We start from the raw sequence: 24,043 nt of genomic DNA on the forward strand, positions 1-24,043 counted from the left end.
TGTGGTATTTATGGAGTTGGTATGATGTCTCTTTAGACTTTAACTTGACTTTAATTATAGTTAAATCGTGGTATTTTGGTTTTTTAGTATTTCTTTTAAATAAATTAAGAATTCCATTAAGAATCAAAGAATAAAAGCATCAGAGGTACAAAGAGGAGGGGCATCTAGCCAAACTTTGAGACCTGACATAGTATAAAGAGAATACCTAACGTGTGGCGACATTATTTGTATGAGTTTTCTAGTATATAATTTGTTGAAAATTTGTATTAATGATTTTAGTGGGATAGAAATTAAAGTTTAATCGAGTGATCACGTTGTATTTATTTGAAAAATGCAATTTGAAAGATGACCCAGTCTTCTCTCCTAATTTATTTGAAGGATGTTAGCTAAGCTCTAATTACGAATTGGCATAAATGTTTATTTGGTTTTTGTGGTATTTAAAATTATCATTTGTTCCTGAGTTATTAGGTAATATTTGCTTGCTAAGGTAACGTGACATTTAACCTATTTTAAATAAAAAAGTTAATCAATTTGTTAATTATTGCCATATAATATAATATTTGACACATTATTTTAATTATTTTTTCTAGGTCCCTAAGAAAAAAATTTCTTTATTTATCCGTATGTTAAGTCTGTATAATTTTTTAAGAACAATTGCGCACACATGTAATTAAAAATTTGTGAAAAAATTAATAAAATCAAATAATTTCACTTATTTATCCATTTGTTTTTAAATCAATTGTTTATTTTGTTATGTGAAAAAATTAATAAATTAAATAATTTTTCATTTCTAATGATTAAATGTCATCCAGAAAATTTTTGGACACCATAAGGGCAGGCACAAATCCATTACAAATGCTGAAATTTCTTTATCATTCCTTGTCAATCTCCAATATGACACAGCAGTCTTTGTCATCCCTCATCAAGCATACTTCAAATGGTCTATAATATATATTAGTATTGGGATATCCACGATAATATTTTGGTTTGATATGTTGATTCAGTGGGAGGTGATGGTATACAAAATATAGATAATCGTTACCTTGTCACCAACAGAATATCTAGAATATACAATCAAAATAGACAAATAACTATACTGTGGATCAATAACCGTTTCGTGGAAAGAATAGATAATTATAGGATGATAACGTTACTTGTCTAATTTCACTAATTTTAGATAAGTATTCTCTCAAAGCACCCTCAGGAGATCCTCCTCTTTTCTCATATCAAATTGGTGCTGTGATTAGGCACCCGAACTTTTAAAATAACACATCACATACTTATAATTGGCTTTAAAAACCTATCGCACACCTATATTTGGCTTTAAAAACCTATCATACACCTATACTTGACTCATTCGGACCTCTTGCATATAAAATCGTCGATATGTCATTTTTGACATATGAGTGACATACAGAACGAACTCACGTGCTTTCTTCTTCTTCTATAGCATGCACATGCCACCTAATCTGTTAAAGATGATAGATCAGCGATTTTATGTGCAGGAGGTCCGAATGAGCCAATTATAAGTGTGTGATAGGTTTTAAAAGCCGGTGTGCGATAAGATAGCGAATTTAGTCTCAGATTCTCAATGTGAAATCGAGGCATTTTTTTTAGTCTCAACGTGAAATCAATATAATCTTAAATTTCAATCTTAATTAACAAAAATCGATATTTTTTTTCATATGTAATTTTATATTTCGGCAACCTTTCAATCTTTAGCGTTCTCCTATCCAATAAGGTTTGAAGCTGTATTTATTCTGGTAATGAAAAAACTCATTTTTCATCAACTAAGCTTGAAACGCACCAACACTTAATTGTCAGACGTAAGATTACACTATTTTCTAGGCAACAATGTTCACATGAACCTTTGGTCATTTACCGTTAGATCTAGACTTATTAAATCTAAGTCTTAACATGCTTTGAATCTCTAAGGTCCATGCAATCAAAATCGATTTTCTAGGTGGATGTTAAGTGTGTTTATACCCAATAGCATTGGACTAAATTTATACTTTATCCTAAATAATTTAAGTATTTTTAAAATATTTTTTTTTTAAAAGGAGATAGAAAATTTCGTTAAGAATCAGAATTCAAAGTCATACAGATAAAAGTGGGGGGCACAGAGACCCAAACTCGGTCAGAACGAGACACTCTAACTAACAAGCGGGCATCCCAATTCGTAGACATTTAGAGAATAGAACCGAAAAAATACCGAGCTCATTTGAAAGAGTTTTACAATCATCTACAATAATACCAAAAGGAGAAACCAACACACTAGTACTATTAAATACCAAATTAGGTTGCGAATACCGATTCCAGTTGAACATCGGTGATGCCAAATGTTATCTGGCCAACTCCATGCTTTTCTACAGCTAAGTGCTTATGCCATGAGGGGATCGATGATAAAGGGGATCAAGCCATTTGTATAAAATACGAACTCATCCGACGAGTTCCTAATCATCATTTCGAAACAAGAACAACCCAAATCATCGAAGGTTGCGGCGTTGATGTTACATGTTGGGCAGCGAGGGCTTCCACGTAATGGGTGCAGCCACGAGATTAGAAATCATGAGCAAAGCTTGAACCATTTACTATTTACTAGTTGTCGATGGTCATTTAAAATATTATTATATATATTTATTGATAAATTAAAAGTATTTTTTTTTAGAAATTACATTGTAAAATTAAGAAAGGATACAGGGTGTTTGACGATTTTTTTTTTTTGAGAAATTACGTTTGTAGAATTCTGCTTAGCCTGTCTTAGATAGGTGCAGCGTGAACCCTGTAGCCAAACACGTTCTGAAGTCTTGACCGTCTATCGATCTACCAAGGCTGGTGTCTCTGCTCGCAGAGAAACCCGAAACCCTTCTTCTTATCATGCGCCTTGGCTATCATTCCTCATTCTACTAGAAGAAAAGGAATTCAACAATGGCGAAATTGAAAACCGATTCTCCTCTCTCCCGCCGAATCGTTCGCGCCTTCATCGATTTTCTAGACTCTGGTTATCCCCATTCTCTCTCTCTGTATGCACTTTGCTGTTATTGGCATTTCTTGTCACTGTATTATCATCACTTGCGAGCGATTGTATATTTAGTGCTGTTACTTATTTCTATCATACTGTTTCCTACTTGCTTGATATCAATTCTGATTGTAGTTTTGAATTTAGTTTTATGTGTTGAGCTTGTTGTTCTGGTTCTTTGCTTCTCCCATCTGAATTTTTTTTTTTTTTTGCTTTAGTTGAACCTTCTCCTGGAGTTGATGTTGAAGGTTTGGAGATTACGAGGGAGTGTTTAACCGAGGCATTTCAACTTGATATAACTTGTGCCAATGATTATATGAAACCTGGTTTGTTGATTGACTTCTTTCGTTCACTTGAGAATAATGAAAATGAGAAGATCAAAGCAGATTCAAGTCATGGAGCTACTCCAGTGGATGCTCCTGTTTTATCCAATGATCGTAGTGCTGCTGATGCTAGTCACTCGGAACCGATTCAGGTTTTTGCTTTTATCTCCATTTTCTTTATGCTTTCTTTTCTTTTTCCCAGTGTAACCAAATCATATTGTTACCAGACAGATGTGTAAAAGATTTTGTTAGTCTTGCTTTGTGTAGCAAATTTTGTTACAAGTTAGAGACTGAGATGGTGATACCAAAAAATAAATCAAAGCTGTAATGACATCCTGCAATTTTCTTGAAGCTCCTTAGATAATTAGAATCCGGAGCTTAGGGAAGTTACTATTTAGGAAAATAACTAGGATAACTTTTCCTAAAATAAAATACTACTATAACTGTCTAAATGAGACATTACTGCTAATTGCTAAAAGATAATATTGCCTAAATAATTATGATACAGTAAATCTGCCTAAATAATTATGATAAAGTAAAATCTGCCTAAATAATAGGAAAATAACGTTAATTTGATCTCTTTCCATAACACATTCACTAAGCTATGTTTATTTTTTCTTAAGAGTATCATAATGCTACGATGCCTACTTCATTTGCTCCATGTAGACAATGTGTCTCTTCTCCACTGTTTCCTATTTTAATACCTATCATGCTTTTTTAGCTAAGTTTTTACCTAACTATTAAGTTGGTGTACGTGTATTGCAATATGACTACCTACTTATTATATCCATTTTTTATCACCTAAAACTTTTCGTACTTACAGTTCTGAGGGGATATTATGTCTCGTTAAATGGTAGAAGAATTTATTGATAAAACCTTCAAAGAAGAAAATTGATGTCTTGATACAGATAACGTGATACTATTTGCTGTCTAACTGGAGGGAACATTAATATTTGTGTTTTTACTCGTTTCAGCATTCAGATTTGTGTCATATCTTGCATTGTGTTGCTGGTGTTTTGTAATACACAATTACTTTTAGTTTGAAACTACAATTGCTTATGGGTTGTTATATTTATTTTTCTTTATCATTTTGATCTATGATTTATGTCTGAATTTGAATTTTATATCGTCATTTTGATCAGGGTGATGATTGGACGCAACCTTTTTGTCCAATGGGTAGGTTTGTGCTCAATCTTCTTATGCTAGGCTTGTACTCAAGAACGAGTGTATTTTGGTTCGTGTTTATTGTCTTTGTTTGATGTATTAAATTCATGTTTGGTAACCTTGGTATGCTGTTTCTGCAATAAGAAATGTGTATGGCTGCATCTATACTTCTCAAAGGAATGATTATGTGTCATATTCATTTTTCTTCTCCTAAGAAAAAAGAAAACTTGTAATCTGTATATTTTGATAGATAGTTTTATGCTTCTGTTAATATTTATGTTCAAGATGAGATTTTGAGAGGATACAACTCACTTACCCATCAAAAGAGAGAGAATGTTAGGGTGTCAAGTTCGTCTGTCCTTCTGGTTCATTTTTTTGTATAGAATAATTGGTTGGAAACTTCCTTGGAAAATGTTGAAATAAATAAAATGCATTGTCAAGTTCGATAACCAAAGGACAGTTTGGTAGCTTTTGCTTTAGTTTTAAACTTATTAGGGAGTAAACAGATATTCTGTGTTACAGGCTTAGATGGTCTCTTGGGGAGAATTATTCTTACTCCTTTGAATTGTATTTCTGTTTAAAAGTTGAATTTTTTTTTTTATTGATTTGAAGTAGTAAATTTAAAGTAACGAAGTTAAAAGGTTTGGAATTGGCATGAAAATCTAATTGCTTTTTTTTTTTTTTATCCTTATCTCTTTGCCTTTTTCAGTAGGGTTGAGTTGAGTTGAGTTCTGCAATTATGTTTTAACAGTTGTTTGAAGTTTTATCACTTATTGATTTTCAATATCATTGGCAGGAGTATCCAAAGATGAACTTTTTGGGCAATTCTTTGCTGCCCTAGAGAAAATTCACTTCTTTAAGGCCACGCCTGATGGAAATGATGATCCTGTTCAAGTGGATAAAGCAACACGTTTGTTTCATGATGCTCTAAATGTAATTTGGATATGTCGCTTCTCATGTCTACTAGATGCATTAAGAAGATGACTACTCCCTCCGATCTTTTTTATATGTCGTTTAAGGTTTTTTATCAAGACCAATGCAACATTATTTAGACTATTAAAATGTCTAGTTTACCCTTAATACTTCTCTCGCAAATTTTTACTTTCTATGCAAAAAATCTCTCCTCTTAATTTTTATGGCTTAATTAGGATTATTTGCATTAATACTAAACTTCTGGCAAATTTGAGAAAATATTACTAAAAGAGCATTGGTGATACAAAACGAATATAAAAAAGAACAAATTAAAAACCTAAACAACATATAATAAAAAAACGGAGGGAGTATCAATTTTTGACCAATATCCATTGTGATTGATATTCTGTAGTCTGTACCATTCATTCTATCTGTCCTCGGGTCTGATTTAACCACGTGTGATAAGTAGATGATCATCAGTTGTACATGTACATGTACATGTACTGTTCTTTTTTATTTTTATAATTTGCGTTCCATTTAAAAAAGTAATAATGTCATATCAGGAGATGCAAAAAGCTGGATGCCAATCATATAACAGGAACAGCCTGGCAGAGACATTAAAGTCACAAGGTGCATAATTAGATTTTATGGCATTATGATTGAATGCAAAGTGTATCTTCTGCATGTCTTTAAGCAAAATGATAAATGCTTGTATGTGCTGTCTTTTCTTAAGGAGCAACATTGTGGTTAGAACCAGCAAGGAGAGTGTTATGAACACGGGTTTGGGATCTTGTTATGGGACCTTGCACCCTAAACTCCTCTAGGAAAGAATGCTTAGAAGTCTTCCTTCCCTTACCTATCTTGTTGAAAACGGTTAGGAGCTCGTTAAGAGAGAACCCCACGCTCTCAGAATTGTTAGGAGCTCGTTAAGAGAGAACTCCGCGATCTCTTAAGGTTTTAATTGGATTTTCAACTGATGCTATTTTATTAATAATCTCCCCTTTAAATAGAAGAGACAGAATTACAAAATAGGAATAATGCTAGCTAGGGCTGCATAGGCAGCAATTGATTAGGAATAGGAAACAACAACTAATTACTAAAAGAGAATAACCACTATTAATGCATGAATCCTAAATAGACAGAAACGACTATAACTGAAACAAATTCCTAGATGGAAACTAATTAATGCATGACTCCTAATTAGGACTCTAAAACATAATACTAATTAGGACTCTAAAGTAGAGCACAACACAGTTAATTGTGTTGTGCTCTACTTTCGTGAATTTCAGCTGATTTACTGTATACTTTTATCTTTGCGTTTCAGGTAACCAGGCTATGCAGGCAAAGTCGTACGCTGATGCAATTGAGTTGTATTCCTGTGCCATTTCACTTTTTGAAAATAATGCTGTTTACTACTGTAACAGGTGAGATTCCAATCAATTAATTTTTGTACTACCATATATTATGAACCCATCGCATTGAGTTTGAGATGTATCTCTGTTTCGTGTGAGTACAAGGGAGATGTATTACTATCATGTATGCAATGCCCGTTGCTTCGTACTATGACAAAATATTGGTGTCATAATAATTGTTTAGTTATTTATTTTTGCAAAACTTTGATTTTGTTTTTTTATTATCATATTTTCAGTGTATTTGTTGTCTTTCTTATTTGGATATGAAGTTATGCTATTCTGTTCTTCATAATCTTATGTTTCTTGCATGCCACTGTGTGCAAGTGTTGATGAAGTTGCAAATTTTTTTTTTCCTTCTCTCTTCTACACAGAAGGCTGTGATGCCTACTTTCTTGCTTTTCTGGATTAGATAAAATGTCTTAAAATAGCTTCAATTTTGGTTTTCTTCTTCCTTCATATTTCTGAAAGGGGTTCCAATGCCAAGACTAGGAACCTATTATTATTTACTCCTAAATGTGTTTGTTAAAAATGTGCTCTACATAGACGTTTTGTTTTCATTATTTACATGTTTTTTTTTTTTCTGAAATAGCAAATTTTTTATGTTTTTTTTAAGACTTCTGAAAGCCATTACTCCCCTAGTAGAACAATGCTCTGTTTGCACTGTGACTAGGGCCTTTTTATATTTATGTGACAATTCAATTATGAAATTGATAAGAATGATGTATGAATCAGGGCTGCCGCCTATACTCAAATTCAGAAATATGCTGAAGCAATCAGAGATTGTCTCAAATCCATTGAGATTGATCCAAATTACAGCAAGGCATACAGTCGTCTTGGACTAGCATATTATGCCCAAGGGAACTACAGGGATGCTATTGACAAAGGATTTAGGAAAGGTTGGTATGACCTTTATTATTTTCCTTAATATTGCAATATACATGAATTTTTATGGCATTGCTTCAAGCTGTGATTGTTGTTCTGCATTCTGCAGGTTTTGTTGTGTGCTGGTTATGATATGGATGCATATACATTTTTTGTAACTTTATTTCATCATTAGTTTACCCAACTTGCTTAAGTAGATCTCTTCAGTGCATTGGGATCTCTACTTGATGAAAGTGATGGAGTAGTAACTTAATTTTTTCAGTTCTGATGTTCTGGATTCAATGTAAATATTGGAATATCGGTTAACCAAATACATGCAGCTAGTTTAAATTGTGAGCACATAGTTCTTATTGCCTACTCTGCAACTAACAGATGAATGAAGTTTGCCAGAGGTAGCCAAATTTGCTTTTCAATCTTGTTTGCCTGATAATGTTTTGTTATGAGGTTCTCTATTTTATTAATTATTGTTTTTTTATGTTTAGGCATTACTTCTAATAAATAACATTGGTGCTACGGGTGGCAAATTCGTGTAATTAGGTTTTGTTTGGTTGTGTCAATTGTCGGGATAGTGTCAAATGAGTCAACCCTAACCCAACCCAAAACATTTTGTGTCATAATCATGTGAACTGAATCAGTTTGTGTCATTTTTCAGTCTTATTCACGGGTCACATGTAACTTTTAATATATTAAGAGGATACAGTAATACTTCTAAATATTTATATCTTTTTTGGATTAGCAGGTTAAGCCTGACCACCCAAAAGTTTGGCCCAGAATCTATTTAGCAAACCTCTAACACGCTAATATCATGTTAGGTTCGTGTAATGTGTTCACACCTTGTGTAATTTTACTTTCTCTATTAAGGACTTCATGTAAAAATATAGGAGGTTCGAGTTATGTTCGCGGGTGACATTATAATAATTTTATTACTTATATTAAGGTGACATGTAAATCATAAGAAAATATAATAATAATTTTAAATATTCACGTCATTTTTGAATTAACATTTAAACTCTAATTCAACCTAAAATTTTACGTGTCAATTTCGTAAAAATGACCCAACTAAATTTATGTTGGATTCATGTCATGTAGTCGGGTCATGTACACAATTGCCACCTCCAATTGGTGCTACATAAAAGAATTTGAAGCAGAGACGAAAAAGTGACTAGTTTGTTAAATCTAAATTCTGTAATTATATCATCCTATTATACAGTATATAATCTGAAATATTCAAATATTCTCTCCAGCGCTACAACTGGATCCTCAAAATGAAAAGGTCAAAGAAAATATTCAGGTTTGCTTCCACTCTGTTCCTCCTTTATTTTCCTCTTCCTTGCATCCTTCAACTTTTAATGTCTCATATCGTCTTTGAAACATAGGTATCTGAGCAAAAACTGAAAGAAGAGCAGCAACGGTTTAGATGGGATCAGGTAATATGAATTTCTACTCTTATTCCTTTCTAGCTCCACTATTACTGGAAACAGCTCTCAAATAATTTAATAGAAAGCAATTAGGATCTTATAATACTTTATAGTTATCAAAGGCGTGCAAAAGGTGCTAGGCTCCAGACATATTGCATAAGAAACCAAAAGATGGGCTCTGTTCAAGAAGCACTCTCCTGAGCATGCCTTTCTGAGCCTAGCACTTAGCCGGAGGCATGCCTAGGTGCAATTTAATAAGCAGACTGTTTTTTAACATTCCAAGTTAAAAAGTGGTTGTTTTAATCTCAACCCTTCTCCGTCTATATCATCTATGGCTAAAATTAAATTAGGATAAAAAGAAATAGACAAAAACGGAAAGAAGCTATGAATGCAGAAATATTAAGTTTGATGAGTGATGAATATGGACTATGGAGACTTTAGTCTTGATGAAAGGTAGTTATTAGATCTTTCATTAATTAACTTAGGGTTTAGTTGAATTTCAGTCTTTAGGTTTAGAATTTATTATCATGAATTATGATTATGGAAGAGTTAGTAGTTATTTGGAACTTTTTTCATGCTAGAATTTATGATTAAGATTATGCATAATTGGATATGATATAGTATTTGATTATTTGTTTTAATTTAGAAATGTTAATTGTTGTTGTTTATAATTCTATATAGTAGTTTTCTTTGGTGCGCCTTGTGTCACTCAAGCCTATGCATCTATGCATACGCCGAGGCTCCACGACCCTTGGTGCCTTCGTGCAACTTGCGCTTTTAATAACTATTTGTTCACTGTTCACCATTTAGACCTCCAAATATTTTTACCACATTAATGTTTGAAAGGATACCAGCTGTCTCCATTTTGTTCATTTGTTTCTATAAGAGTAAAATACACCGACAGTTATTGAAGTCTTTAGTCTGTTTCACAAAGGTCACTGAACTTCATTCTTTTTTAATAAAATCGCCAACTTCATTCTGTGTCCAAGTACAAAAACTCACTGGAATGTGGATATGGATAACACAGTTGACTATATATTAAGCGCCATATGCCGGATATGGATGACGTGGTGAAAACATAAGCTACAAGAAAAAAATTAAAAATCACATCCTTGTTCGCCGTGGCACTTAGTTGATATTTAGTCAACTGTTTTCTATGGCATGTCAATATTCTGGTGAGTTTTCATACACAAATTGGCCGGAATGACTTCATAATCAAATGTGAAGTTCACTGACCTTTGTGAAACAGACCCTGAACTTCAATGACAGTCGATGCAATTTACCCATTTCTGTAATTATTTCAGTCATATATTGTTCAGTCACATATACTCCTACTATATGCAGAACATGAATTTCTCCAGTCACGACAGTCATGAATTCAATACCCAGATACCTACACCCCAATCAATGCCATTCAATATGAATGCAGTTCCTGCTGATATTGCAAACATGTTTATGAACATGGCATCACAATACACAGGAGGGAACACCGGAGAAGAAAGGCGAGGAGAAGATGGGAACGTTAATAGATCCGATGAAACAGAAATTAGACTTGGAGAAAATATGCCTCCGGGGCTACAAGGGGCTTTGAACTCGGTAATGGGAATGTTTTCAGGAGGAACCGCACAGCGTGAAAGCAGTCAAGGTACAAATACAGCAAATGAAAGATCACCAACAAATTAATGTTTTTTTTTGTTATATACATATTGAAAATATAGTATCAGTTTATTTCTTGTTTTCCAAATAGAAAATAAGGTACAATGTCTTTTCTTTTGTCCCTTCATTTTCATGATGGGTTAATGCTAGATATGTGAATGATATGATGGTATGTAGTATGCAAAATGTTGTGCTGAAAAGTGAGTTCTTTACATCCTAATTCCTATTACTAGATTTCTGGTTGAACCACCTGGTTTGGTCCGGTTCTTATAACCATGATAAATACAAGGGTAAATAATTTATTAGTCCCCACTTTTTTACTTAACACACTGTTTAATCCTTCTATTTTGAAAAACATATTATAAGGTCCCTATCTTTTGTCAATATTAACCTTTTAGTTCTTCTGTCTATTTTTTTTAGATTTTTAACAGTTATATTTGGCATAAAAAGATAGACAGAAAATAACAAAGTAATATGCTCATTTTGCATTGTACTATGGCTGTCTTGAAAATTACGATATATTCGGTTAAAAATCTAAAAAAAAATAGACAGAATGACCAAAGAGTTAATATTGATAAAAGATAAAGACTTTATAATGTGTTTCTCAAAATAGGGGAACTAAACAGTATGTTAGGTAAAAAGGTGGTGACTAATAAATTATTTACTCTAAATACAAAAACAGTTAAAATAAAAAGAGAGAGAAAAGTTAAAACAATTAGTTCTTTGCATCCTAATTCCTATTACTAAGTAGTTAACACAATTGTTGCCTATTTGATTGTTCTTTTTGTAGTTTCTGTTTTGTAGGATAAGGTATTAAAATAGTTTTAAGGGTTATTTAGAGAGTTAATTTAGCTTTCACATACAAATAATACAATTTCAAACTAAAGTTTGTGAAATGTTGCCATTAAAGGTTTTATTAATAGAAATTGACATATCAGATGATTGTTTCGTTAATCTCTAGATTAGTGGAAGCATAACATGATGTCTGCCTAACGGGTCGGGGCGGGTGGGGATTACATTCCTTATCCTCGGTTCTCGACCTATAGCTTCTCTGTCTTCATGCTAAAATCCAAAACGACTTTTTTTACCCCGTTCATGCCTCTCGTGGAATCTCCATCACTGCGGGATTTCCATTCCCTATTTCATTTTCATTTTTTACATATAAAATTGTGCAAAGTATGGAAAAAATGATCGTGATTTACCTTATTTGTAAACAGAGTTCTGCGGTTTAAAGGTTTGCAAATAGAAGTATGTGGTATGTTTTTTTTTTTTTTTTACAAAACAAAGTATTTAAAATTAAACTTTAAGTAATTGATAACAATCCCTTTTTAGTGAATTACTATATCCAGCCTCAAATTCCCACCCATAACCACGTGAAAGGACGAAAATACCCTTTTACCAAATTTTAAAATTCTCAAATCCTCTCAAACTCTCTTGGATCAAATCCGGACTAATTTATCAACTAAAACATGGATCGGAAGAGGGACAGCAAAGGACTAATGTTACGAAATTCTGTTTGATTTTGTTGATTTTTGGACGTTTTGTTTATTCGAATTTGGATTTTTGGGGAATTCAAATTTGTGAGGTAGGGCGTGAGGCTATCACGCCTCCACCTCTGGTGCGGCGTATGAATATCACGCCGCACATAGGTGGAGGCGCGATAGCCTCACGCCCCACCACAGGAGACGACGTGATATTCATACGCCGTCTCCTGTGGTAGGGCGTGATAGCCTCACACCCTCACCTATGTGAGGGCATGATGGCCTCACGCCCGTGTGGGCAAAATTCAATTTTTTTTTAAATTTAATTCAGTTTTTATTATTTTTATTTTATTAATTTGATCATTTAGAACCGGACGAATTGACTTGTTGTAATTTTTTAATATTTAGAATTTTTTAGAATAATTATAATTGTTTAGAATAATAATTAAAATATAAAATTGGCAAAAAAAATTCACACGTGGATATGTTACGGGTTTAAATTAAAATTGTATAGTGTTTACAAGTATTTACGGATTTAATTGAAGAACAAACCTATTTTTTCCCTTCCCGGCACGCGGGCGTGTGGCTATCACGCCCCACCGTGCGATCTGGCGTGTGGCTATCACGCCTCACCGTGTGGTCGGGCATGATAGCCACATGCCTCACCTTGTGGTCGAGCGTGTGGCTGTCACACCCGACCACACGGTGAGGCGTGTGGCTATCACGCCCGACCACACGGTGAGACGTGATAGCCACACGTCCTCGTGACGGAAAGGTAAAAAAATAGCCTTTTCCCACCCAAAACCCATTAAAGGGCATTTTCGTCCTTTCACGGGGCTGAGGGTGGGAATTTGGGGCTGAATATAACAACACCCTTTTTTTTTATTTATTTTTCAATTACAGTTATATATTGACAAAACATAGATCCCAAAATTAAATTGCAACGGTGTAAAATGAACTTAAATATCAGTTTAGTTCAAAAACTGTCAGATTAGTAAAAAACCGTAAAATTCCACCCTATTATTTGTTTCAATTTAAGAATTTTTTGTGTGTGTGTGTTTTACTGATATGTAAGAATAATTTTTGTAAGATAAAAATGTCTCTGGTTGTATCAGAGCTTAACTATGTAATTGTAATATTTTGTTTTGTAAATAAACAATACCACAGACCTTTATTTGTAAACTTTTAAACCACATGTTTCTGTTTGTAAATTGGACAAACCACATGCATATTTTTTATACTTTTTCCTATAAAATTTGTTCATTCTTTTTTTTTTTTGTTAATTTTCTTGGCATTTGACATAATATAATGATAAATAATAAGACCCTGTTTGTTTGGGGAAAAATATTCTGCAGGAAAATATTTTTCTAATTTTTCAGTGTTTGTTTGTACAGGAAAATAAGTCAAAGGAAAATAAGTGGCAAATCAATGGAAAATGAAGGAAGAAATAAGGGAAAATGTTTTACCCTTTTCAAAAGGGTAAAACATTTTCCCCAAAACATACGCGTTTAGAAAAAAATGTGGAAAACGTTAAAAAATGTAAAAATACAAAAATACGAAACACGAAAAAACATGAATAACGTGAAAATGTTACAAAACACAAGAATATGAAAAAAACCCCCGCAAAAACATGAAAATGTGAACAAACGTGAAAAACATAAAAACGCAAAAAACAGCACACTTGAAAAAGCACAAAACATGAACAAAGCAAAAAAGTGAGAAAAAGCGAATTATACAAAAACGTGAAAAATACAAAAGAAAGACGAAAACGTGAAAAAATACGAAAAACACGAAAACGCGAAAAATGCTAAAACACAAAAACGTGACAATAAGTGAAAAACGCGATAAACATGAAAAGACGAAAAATGCAAACAAAACACGAAAACGTAAAAAACACAAAAACATGAAAAATATGAATAACGTGAATAACACGAAAAAGTAACAAAGTAAGAAAAATAAAAAAACGCGAAAAAAAAGAAAACGTGAAAAACCGAAAAACTAAACGTGAAAACACGAAAAAATGAAAAAAAAATGCAAAAAAACACAATAACGTTATTAACACGAGAAAACGTACAAAAAATGCCAAAAATGGGAAAAAACGTTTTTCGTGTTTTTAATATTAATTTTTTTTTCACATTTCCGTCCCATGTTTTTAATATTTTTTTTACTTTTCGTGATTTTCGCATTTTTCCACTTTTCGAGTTTTAAACAAATTTTCACGTTTTTAGTGGTTGGAAAATATTTTCCAATGTTGTAGCCAAACACCGAAAAATATTTTGCTACTTATTAGAGTGAACTTTAGGAGAGACTTGAGATAAATCTCAAAAATTCAGGAGACCATTTAATAGTTTAATGTGTATTCTATGAGTCAATTAAAAAATAAAAAAGTTAAAGAGTATTAGAAATCATAGGGAAAATAATAGAAATCAAAGTGGAGTAATTACTTAAAATGGTGGACAACATGAATTATTGGAAACAATATGAAGTTACTCTTAACATGTATAAAAGACACTAATCCTAAAAAAAAAGGTCAAAAAAACTCAATGCTGCGAAAAGATTCAAATAACGGCAAACTATACCATTCTAATATTATTATTTGTAACTTTTTAAACCACGAGACTGAATATGCAGAAAACGCATATATTATTTTTGTATTTTACCTAAATTATTTATTGTTAAAGTCTGCATACTTTCTCTAATTTTGATACTTTTTTTATTTTTTAGCAGCTATGAGATCATTCTCTAATAATTTATTTCCTATAAATCGAAAAAGTAAACTCCTAAACTTTTAAACAAAAGAATAAAAAATTATAAAAAAAGAGTATATATATATATATAATAACAATAAAAGTAATTAAAAAGGGCAAATAGACTTTATTCAAGTACCAAAAGACAAAAGAGCAGACGGCTGTGATCCGCTGGAATACTTTCACGCTGCCATCTGGATCACATATACCACATCATCTTTCTCAGTCACGCGATTCAACGGCTGAGATCTAATCAAAAGATCTCCAAACTAAAACCGCCACGTGTATGGTCCTAAACTCGGCCAATTGGGTTTTTTTCTCGATTTAAAATATAAAAACAGAAATTAAAAAACAGAAATTAAAAAACAGAAAGATCATTGAAAACGAGCTTCAGTCTTTCTGTTCCTGAGACTCCAACTTCTTCACCCTCGATCTCTCCGTCGGCAATCCTACCTTCTCCATAAAACGCCGCCGTTTCAGTCCTTTCCATCGCACTCAATGCCATTGTTCTGATATTCTTCTTCTTCTTCTTCTTCTTCAGGTAATTTCTGTTCTGTCAATTTATTGCTTTGATTTGGTAATCTCTCGTCTATGTTTGGTGAAATCAGATTTTCGTGTTTCAGGTTTTCGATTTGGTTGAATTATTTTTTCTATTACTAGTGTGATCGTTGTTGAAGCATGAGTGCTTATATAGTGGGTGTTATTGTTCCTCTTGTGATTACTCTTCTCTTCCGAAATTCAAAGAATAATGCTAAGCAACGCGGTATCCCTGTCGATTGTGGAGGGGAACAGGGATACGCTATAAGGAATTCTAGGTTTCCGACGCCTTTAGAATCTGCTTGGGAAGGTGTTTCTACTCTGGCTGAACTTTTCGAGTATGCTTGTAAGAGGCATGGGGATAAATATTTGCTTGGAACGCGGAAATTGATCTCCAGGGAAGTTGAAGTGAAGGATGGAAGGTCTTTTGAGAAGCTTCATTTAGGAGAGTATGAATGGCTTACTTATGCTAGTGCATTTGAGAAAGTCTGTAACTTCGCTTCTGGTTTGACTCACATTGGGCATGCAAGAGAAGAACGTGTTGCTATATTTGCTGATACCAGAGCTGAATGGTTTATGGCTTTGCAGGTTCTTAGCTTAATTGATTCTCTTGGGCAAAGTCCTGCCTATGCATTCTCCAATTACCTAACCTGTTTGATGGGATTCTCTTGTATCAGGCTTGCTTTAGGCGCAATGTCACCGTGGTTACCATCTATTCATCTTTGGGAGAGGAGGCTCTCTGTCACTCATTAAATGAGGTTCTTTCTCATATTACTTATGCTGTTTGTTTTAGTCTATGATATTAATAGTGGTTTAATAGTATATTACTTATGCTGTTTGTTTGAGTCTATGTTATTAATAGTGGTTTAATAGTTAAGAGCCTTTGTATAAAATATCTGTATCATTTCATCTGGATTTTGGTCTTATTTAGAGAGCGGTTATTTTGAACTTGGAAGGCACCCGGTCCATGCATTTAAAAGTACCTTCTCTGAATTGTAGACATTATGCTTTTAGGTATCTATTTCAGAGTCTTCCTTAGGAATTTAATTGACACTTCAGTTTCACAATAGATAGTTTTGTTTTTCACTTCCTTTTCTTTTTGATCAACTTTCTATGTTTTCTTACATTTGAAATCTCAATTTTAAGTATAGCCTCCAGAATGTGTTAGAGAAGTACTAATCTAGACTCTGCTTCATACTACCGGTTGACATTATGACTGTTTAGCAAAAGCAGTATGGTGTATCTAAATTGCAGTCTAGTAACTATCCAACTCTGTGACATCTGGTGTTTAATTCTATGAGTTTGTTATTCTTCTGTTTGGTGTGTATTACTTGATATCATCACGATGAATGACAATGATTGCATTGCCGACACAAATGTTTTAACTTGGCGTCATGTTGTTTTCTTCAGACAGAGGTTACCACTGTCATTTGTGGCAACAAAGAATTGAAGAAACTTGTGGACATAAGTGGACAACTTGATACTGTCAAACGTGTTATATGTATGGATGATGAAATTCCATCTATTGCCTCATCAGTGCAGCAGAGTGGTCGCTGGAATATAGTTTCATTTTCCAGTGTTGAGAAACTTGGTCAAGAAAATCCTTCGAATGCTGATTTACCTCTTAAAAATGATGTTGCAGTGATAATGTATACAAGTGGGAGCACCGGGTTGCCCAAGGTAAGCATCTATTTATGCATATCGGTCTACTTTAGTACGCAGTGTTTGCTTTCATTTGGCTAAGTCTTAATGACATATCATTTGTTGGTTTTTGATTGGAAGTAACTTAAATTTTCAGACTATAATTATATGAGGCATCTTTTAGGTGACCACATCTAGATGTTGAAATCCTAGTCTTCACAAATTAGGCAACTAGATGCCTTCTTGTTTTCAATTTTCTCCTGGCTGGTTTATTTTTCAGAAGTCTGATTGGTCATAAAAAGACTGTCTTATCCTTAATTTTTAAAAATATATGATTCCTAATTCATTCTGATGTGATAGATGTTGGTTTCCTAGGTTCAAGTAGAGTTACCGTTTGTTCTTCTTGGTCCATTAGCACTAGGGCTGTCAATTTCTGACACGATCTCTTTGACACAATTATCATTTTCGTTGCATTTATATCATATATAATCACGTGGAATACTTGAATATATAGATCACAGAACATGATTACGGCACGATACCCGATTTTGACACCTTTAGTTAGCAGTTTAGCACAAAATACTATATAATTACTTCCATTTCTTTTCCAAATGTTACTGGGTTAAAGTAAGTTTAGTGTGGCCAGTTAATTATAATTTTTTTGATGTTGATGAGATGCTTCCTGAAACACAAGTCAGATATTTGTGTTATATGTACTTGTAGTGTTGGAACAGTCGATCAGTAGATGCTGTAATATATAGATTGATCCTTCTCCTGTGCCATATATTGTATTTGTGGTTATTCAATGTACCTTGCGATGATAAATATTTATCCATTTCTTTAATAAGTGTGAAGCCTTAATGTAATATGGTTGATTATTCCCTTGAACTTATCTTAAACCCTCTAAGGCAAAGTACTTCAAACTGCCATCATTTAAATGAACCATATTAGAGTTTAGATGACCCTTATTTACGTCTGTTATATCCATCTTGCACAGGGTGTAATGATGACTCATGCTAATGTACTAGCTGTAGTATCTTCAGTCAGGACGATTGTTCCTGGCCTTGAGAGCAAGGATGTGTATCTGGCCTACTTGCCATTGGCTCATATCCTTGAAATAGCTGCTGAGGTATGATCTTTTAGCAACTTTCATGACCACATTAGCTTCCTACATTCTTTGTTCCCCTAAAACAGATTATAACAGGATTCGTTTTTCATCTTGCAGAATATAGTAGCTGGGGTTGGAAGTGCTATAGGATATGGATCTCCTTTAACACTTACAGATACATCAAACAAAATAAAAAAGGGAACAAAGGGAGATGCCAGTGCATTGAAACCAACTGTGATGGCAGCTGTCCCAGCAATTCTTGATCGTGTTCGGGATGGTGTGCGCAATAAGGTTACAGAATCATGAAATGTTCTCTCTCTAAATCACGCATTTGCAAACATGCAAGCAAACATGCATACACTTGTTTTTCAGTGTGGAATTTTTTCTGATAATTAGGTTACTAATTTCTTCATACCTCAGGTGGATGCAAAGGGTGGTTTAAGTAAAGTTCTGTTCGACTTGGCATACAACCGTCGACTGTCTGCAGTTAATGGTAGCTGGTTTGGAGCATGGGGCCTAGAATTGCTTCTTTGGAACTTCCTTGTGTTTAAGAAGGTCCGAGCAGTTTTGGGAGGTCGTATTCGTTTCTTGCTTTCTGGAGGTGCTCCTCTTTCTAGCGATACTCAAAGATTTATCAACATTTGCCTTGGGTTAGTGTTCTTCAGTTGCTGTTCACATATAATAAGTAAATGGAGATTAATGTGTACCATGCAAATTTATGTTTTAATCTATGTATGTATAAGTGTCTAAGAGTTTGACAGAATTTTCTGAGGAACATTTGTATTGAATGATCTCGACTCCCAATTTGGTTTGATTTCCTTTGGAACTGAAAACATAAAATTAGAACTTTAGCATGCAGGGATTTTGTCTAGAAAAAATGATTGATAAATACAAACCTTTAGTAAAAAAGTTCGACTGTAAAGCGGAAAAAATGTAGGAAAGATAAGCTTAAGAAATTGAAAGGACCTGCTTACAGTTGAAGAACTAGCAATGAAAATCCTCTTGAGTCCTATGGATGCTTTGGCTACTCTTTCTAATCCTTCCATGAATAATATATAAGATTGGTTATTAGTGCTGTCAATTTCTGACATGACAATATGATATACTGAGAGAATCCACCTGGCACGATTATTATTTTTGTTGCATTTATTATATCATATATAATCACCAGGAATATATAGATCACTTAACATGATTACGACACAGTAATACATTTTGACACCCTTAGTTCATATAGGATTAGGCTAAACTACTGAAATGCTTTAGAAAAATTGGTGATCAACTTAAAATCGACGGTGAAGTGCATACTCAACTAATGCCGAAATTCTTCAAATTTGAATGCTAATTTTTTACCAAGAACGAAATTACAAGCATTTTAGACATGGGTAGATGAAACAGTCCTCATCTTTTGTCATGTTTAATGGAATGCATATGAATAGACCTATGCTTATATGGTGCTTGTTTTCCAGGCTTCTTCGTATTTTTCCATTTTCTTTTCTTTTCTGACCTGTGCTGTACTTATTTTTGCCCAGGGCTCCAATAGGCCAAGGTTATGGTCTAACTGAGACTTGTGCTGGTGGGACCTTTTCTGAGTTTGACGATACATCAGTTGGTCGAGTTGGTAATCCAATTCCTTGTACATATGTTAAGGTGAGAAAATAATGGAATCAGTTTGCTCCTATCACAAAGTTCTGGGTAAAATATACCCATGGTCCCTCAACTTTGGCGTTATAACATGATGGTCTCCGATGTGTCAACATGTGTCAAAAAACTACTAATAATATATTGACACATGTTATTTTGGATTGATTTGACCCTAGACGTCAAGTTGAAGGGCCAAATTGATACCCAAACTTGAACTTGGACTAAATTGATCCTATACTAGCTAACTTCAGGGGCCAAGTTGATCATTTACCCCTATTTTTCCCACTTATTTATGTGTCTGTAATATTTTGTTTTTAAGTTTTAGCCTCTTTATTTGCTCAAAGATGTAATATGCATTTTATTATAGCATTCAGGAAATTAACATACTTAATGGTAAATGCTATGGGACAATGTTAGGCCTTTGATTCGATCATCTTGATGACAGAGAAAGAAATCAGTTGAAGAACTGGCGTTTTAATAATATTACCATACTTTCTTGTCTTCAGTTAATAGATTGGCCTGAAGGCGGATACTTAACAAGTGACTCACCAATGCCTCGTGGAGAAATAGTTATCGGTGGTCCTAGTGTCACTCTGGGTTATTTCAAGAATGAAGAAAAATCGAGAGAAGTATACAAGGTAAATTTAACTTTCATGGTATCATTTATACTCTGTCGGGTAAATCGCATCAACAGTTACTTAAGTTTGGACAGTTCAATAAGGCAATAAATCTTCATTTTGTTACCAATAAAGTCATTTGAATATTTTCAGGCCCAATTCTCACCGAAAAGGTTGTGAGGTACGAAAAAATGGGTGCCAGGTGATAGTAAATTAATACACCCGGTACTTATGTGGCCTTGTTGAATTGACTAAGCGTCCTAGTTGGTATTTCCGGTGAGAATTTGGCCTGAAAAGTGACTTTATTGGTACAAAATGCAAAGATGATTTATTCTATTGATACAAAATGAATTTGTATCACCTCATTGGGACATTGTCCGAACTTAAGTTACCATTGTGATATTACCTGGCTCTGTCTGTGAATTGAAATACTAGCATCAGGTCTGAATTCATATCTTTTGTTTTCTTGGTTGAAAAAAGGTTGATGAAAGAGGAATGAAGTGGTTCTACACAGGTGATATTGGGCAGTTTCATGCTGATGGCTGCCTAGAGATTATTGACAGGAAAAAGGACATAGTCAAGCTTCAGCATGGAGAATATGTATCATTAGGAAAGGTATTAGCTTTTGAGGATAAAAGAGTAATAAATTCGTGGCTCCTGAACTACACGACTACTAATATTACGGCTCCTCCTAAACTTAATTTCTTGATATAAAAATCCTTGAACTTTATTGTAACATTAAAGTGCAAATCAATAAAATCTGTAAAACGTTTGACGAAATGACAAGGGAACCATGTTGTTAGTTTCTTTTACAGATTGGCGCTGATTTTGACTTTACTGTTATAGAACATAAAAGTTCAAGGATTGTTATAACAAAAAATGAAGTTTAGGGGCTATAATGTTAGTAGTGTTATAGTCTAGGGGCCATAGACTTATTTTACCCGAAAATAAGTTTAAGTTTCTTTTGATTGGATTTTTTTTAGGATTAATTTATCCCTTCTTCTACAGGTTGAGGCTGCTTTGGTTGTGAGCCCCTACGTTGATAACTTGATGGTGCATGCTGATCCATTTCACAGTTACTGTGTCGCCATTGTTCTGGGTGCACAAAATGCACTAGAAGAGTGGGCTTCAAAACAAGGAGTCAGCTTTTCTGGTTTTGCTGACTTGTGTTCAAAAGATGAAACCATTAAGGAAGTACAAGCATCTCTTCTTAAGGTACGTTTTTCAAATCATAATAAGAAGAGTCATGTCATCTCAACTATGTTGCATGGAAATCTTGATTTTGAGGAGTTTCCCTGTTTCTGTTTTCGAAACTCTTGGAAACTGAAACTCTACGTTTCGGGTCTTGTTTCTCGTTTCTTTAATTTAAGAATTTGGAAAGTCATTTCTTAAAGTCAAATCTCCTAATCAATTCATCATGTCTCAATCATATGCAATAACTCCCATAATCTTTTTATAGATCATCTCCTTTAAGCTTTCAAAATTAAAGAACTCTTTTTACTTTCTTATTATGTGAATTTACATGTAATTTATCTTATTATATATATATAATTACAAATATTTTTAAGATTTATAAATAATATCCCTATATTTTTATTATTTACACATTTTCCCCACGTTTTTGTTTCCTATATCTTTAACAATTATGGTTCTCTTGTGTCTATTTCTGTTTCTGGTTATTTGCAACATAGCATCCCAATGGTTGAATAGGGTGTTAAATTCTGTGTTCAGCCTGCTTGTTCATGCCTTTTAAGCTTGAAATGTCTGTGCAAACACAGACTGATTAAACCTAATTAGATAACATAGTTTGATCAGGCGCCTTTTAGCAGTGTAATATACTGCTAATAAAACCGTCCGAGAATGGTCAAATTTTGAGAAGAATTTAAAGTATAGAGGTATATCTGCCAACACTAAGAGTACAAGAGCTAAAATGGCAAACATTGCCAACTACAGGAGTCAAATTTTAACTTTTTCCAATAAAAAAGAATCACAAAGGAAGGAAAAAACTATGACTTAATTGCTCTTTCCTCCCCTCTACTTAGAAACAATGCTTGATACAAACTCGATCCCTTCAATTTGCATTCAAACGATCTAATAACCTTAAATGCTTTGAAAACGACCTCTCTAACACCTCAACTTGCTTGAAACAACTTTTTCGCCACCTCAACTTTCTTAAAATGACTTTTTCCCCACCTCAACTTCTTTAAATTGAGGTGCCCGGCACTGCCACATGGAAATAAAGAGGTTATCCATGAGAATTTAAGCAAGTTGAGGAAGCAAAAATGTCATTTTTAAAGTTTAGGGAGGTAAGTAAGCTTTTGGGATGCAAGATGAATAGAATTAAGGATCAATTTGGTTCCTGAAATTGATTAGTAGGATCAATTTAGTTTAAAATCAAGTTTAGGTATCAACCTGAGCTTTAACTTGACACTTAAGATTAAATTAGTAAAAAATGGCACGTGTCATCATGAGAAAGCACATGTCAAATAACTGCCAATTATACATTGACATGTGTCATCTTGGACTGGTTTAATTTTAAGGCTTTGATTGGATGAGAGATTTTGAAGGGTAATTAAAGGGAGGGTAGGGAAGGGTTAGTGGAAATCCTTGTTTGGAAGATTAAAAAAATATGAGGGTAAGGGTTTTGAAGGGTTGATGAAAGGTTTTGAAGGGTTCAAAATCAATAAGTTTTTAATAGATTTTCAACCCACCAAAATCGGTGGGTTTGGAAGGGTTTTGATGAACCCTTACCTTTCTCCCAAACAAGGGTAAGGGTAATACCCTCTCTCCCCCTCCTTCCCCTTCCCTACCCTTCCTTTAATTACCCTTCAAAACCTCTCATCCAATCAAAACCTAAGTGTCAAATTAAGGAGGTTTTAGACTAAATTGATCCTACTAACCAACTTGAAATCCTTAATTCAAGAGAAATTATATGTATTAAGCCTAGAAACCAAGACCTAATTATGATTGAAAAACATGCTTGATGTAATTCAATCAACGAAATTCCTCTTTAGAAACGTTTCCACTTTTCGTTTCTATTTTCTAGCTATGTTTTGAAGACTATTTTAGAAATAATGTTTCTCGGTATTGGTGTCGGTTTCGTGCAACATAGCTTTTATCCAATTGCCATAACTACTATACATTTGTCATGATATGTAAACAGGAAGCAAAGAAAGCACGTTTGGAGAAGTTTGAGATACCTGCAAAGATAAAATTGCTGTCAGAGCCATGGATACCTGAATCTGGCCTTGTCACTGCTGCTCTTAAGATCAAGAGAGAGGCCATTAGGAAGGCCTTTTCTGAAGACCTTAATCAATTGTATCAATCATAAAAAAAAAAAAAAAAACTCTAATTTTGTTAGTACAAATGACTACTTCCTCCAATTTTTATTTCTTTTTAGAATATTTTCCCACCCCTTTTTAACCATACTTGTAGAACAACTTTTTGTTTTTGGGACATTATTGTTATTTCGGCATTTTACC

At 33.7% G+C, this 24,043-nt stretch overlaps 2 protein-coding genes across 2 annotated transcripts; both read left to right on the top strand.

The window, feature by feature from the left end:
• Positions 1-2,740: 2,740 nt before the first annotated feature.
• Positions 2,741-11,006, top strand: LOC136235446 (uncharacterized). The gene is made up of 10 exons (XM_066025119.1): positions 2,741-3,001; positions 3,238-3,494; positions 4,485-4,518; positions 5,303-5,439; positions 5,982-6,048; positions 6,743-6,842; positions 7,563-7,726; positions 8,957-9,003; positions 9,089-9,139; positions 10,475-11,006. Exons 1-10 carry the CDS (start codon positions 2,929-2,931, stop codon positions 10,811-10,813), a joined length of 1,269 nt encoding a protein of 422 aa, XP_065881191.1. The 5' UTR covers positions 2,741-2,928; the 3' UTR covers positions 10,814-11,006.
• Positions 11,007-15,372: 4,366 nt separating this feature from the next.
• On the top strand, positions 15,373-24,043 carry LOC136235565 (long chain acyl-CoA synthetase 9, chloroplastic). The gene is made up of 12 exons (XM_066025305.1): positions 15,373-15,555; positions 15,638-16,139; positions 16,229-16,309; positions 16,962-17,231; positions 18,190-18,321; positions 18,418-18,591; positions 18,721-18,950; positions 19,833-19,950; positions 20,451-20,582; positions 21,042-21,176; positions 21,570-21,776; positions 23,725-24,043. Exons 2-12 carry the CDS (start codon positions 15,693-15,695, stop codon positions 23,890-23,892), a joined length of 2,094 nt encoding a protein of 697 aa, XP_065881377.1. The 5' UTR covers positions 15,373-15,555; positions 15,638-15,692; the 3' UTR covers positions 23,893-24,043.

This window comes from Euphorbia lathyris, chromosome 7, assembly GCF_963576675.1.
Source record: "Euphorbia lathyris chromosome 7, ddEupLath1.1, whole genome shotgun sequence".
Taxonomy (NCBI): Eukaryota; Viridiplantae; Streptophyta; class Magnoliopsida; order Malpighiales; family Euphorbiaceae; genus Euphorbia; species Euphorbia lathyris.

Coding starts and splice junctions, on each gene's coding strand:
- LOC136235446 (XM_066025119.1), top strand. CDS start 2,929: ATGGCGAAATTGAAAACCGATTCTCCTCTCTCCCGCCGAATCGTTCGC. Junction 6,843..7,562: donor GCTGTTTACTACTGTAACAG/GTGAGATTCCAA, acceptor TGTATGAATCAG/GGCTGCCGCCTATACTCAAA. Junction 7,727..8,956: donor TGACAAAGGATTTAGGAAAG/GTTGGTATGACC, acceptor TATTCTCTCCAG/CGCTACAACTGGATCCTCAA.
- LOC136235565 (XM_066025305.1), top strand. CDS start 15,693: ATGAGTGCTTATATAGTGGGTGTTATTGTTCCTCTTGTGATTACTCTT. Junction 18,592..18,720: donor GGGATGGTGTGCGCAATAAG/GTTACAGAATCA, acceptor TTCATACCTCAG/GTGGATGCAAAGGGTGGTTT. Junction 20,583..21,041: donor AATCGAGAGAAGTATACAAG/GTAAATTTAACT, acceptor GGTTGAAAAAAG/GTTGATGAAAGAGGAATGAA.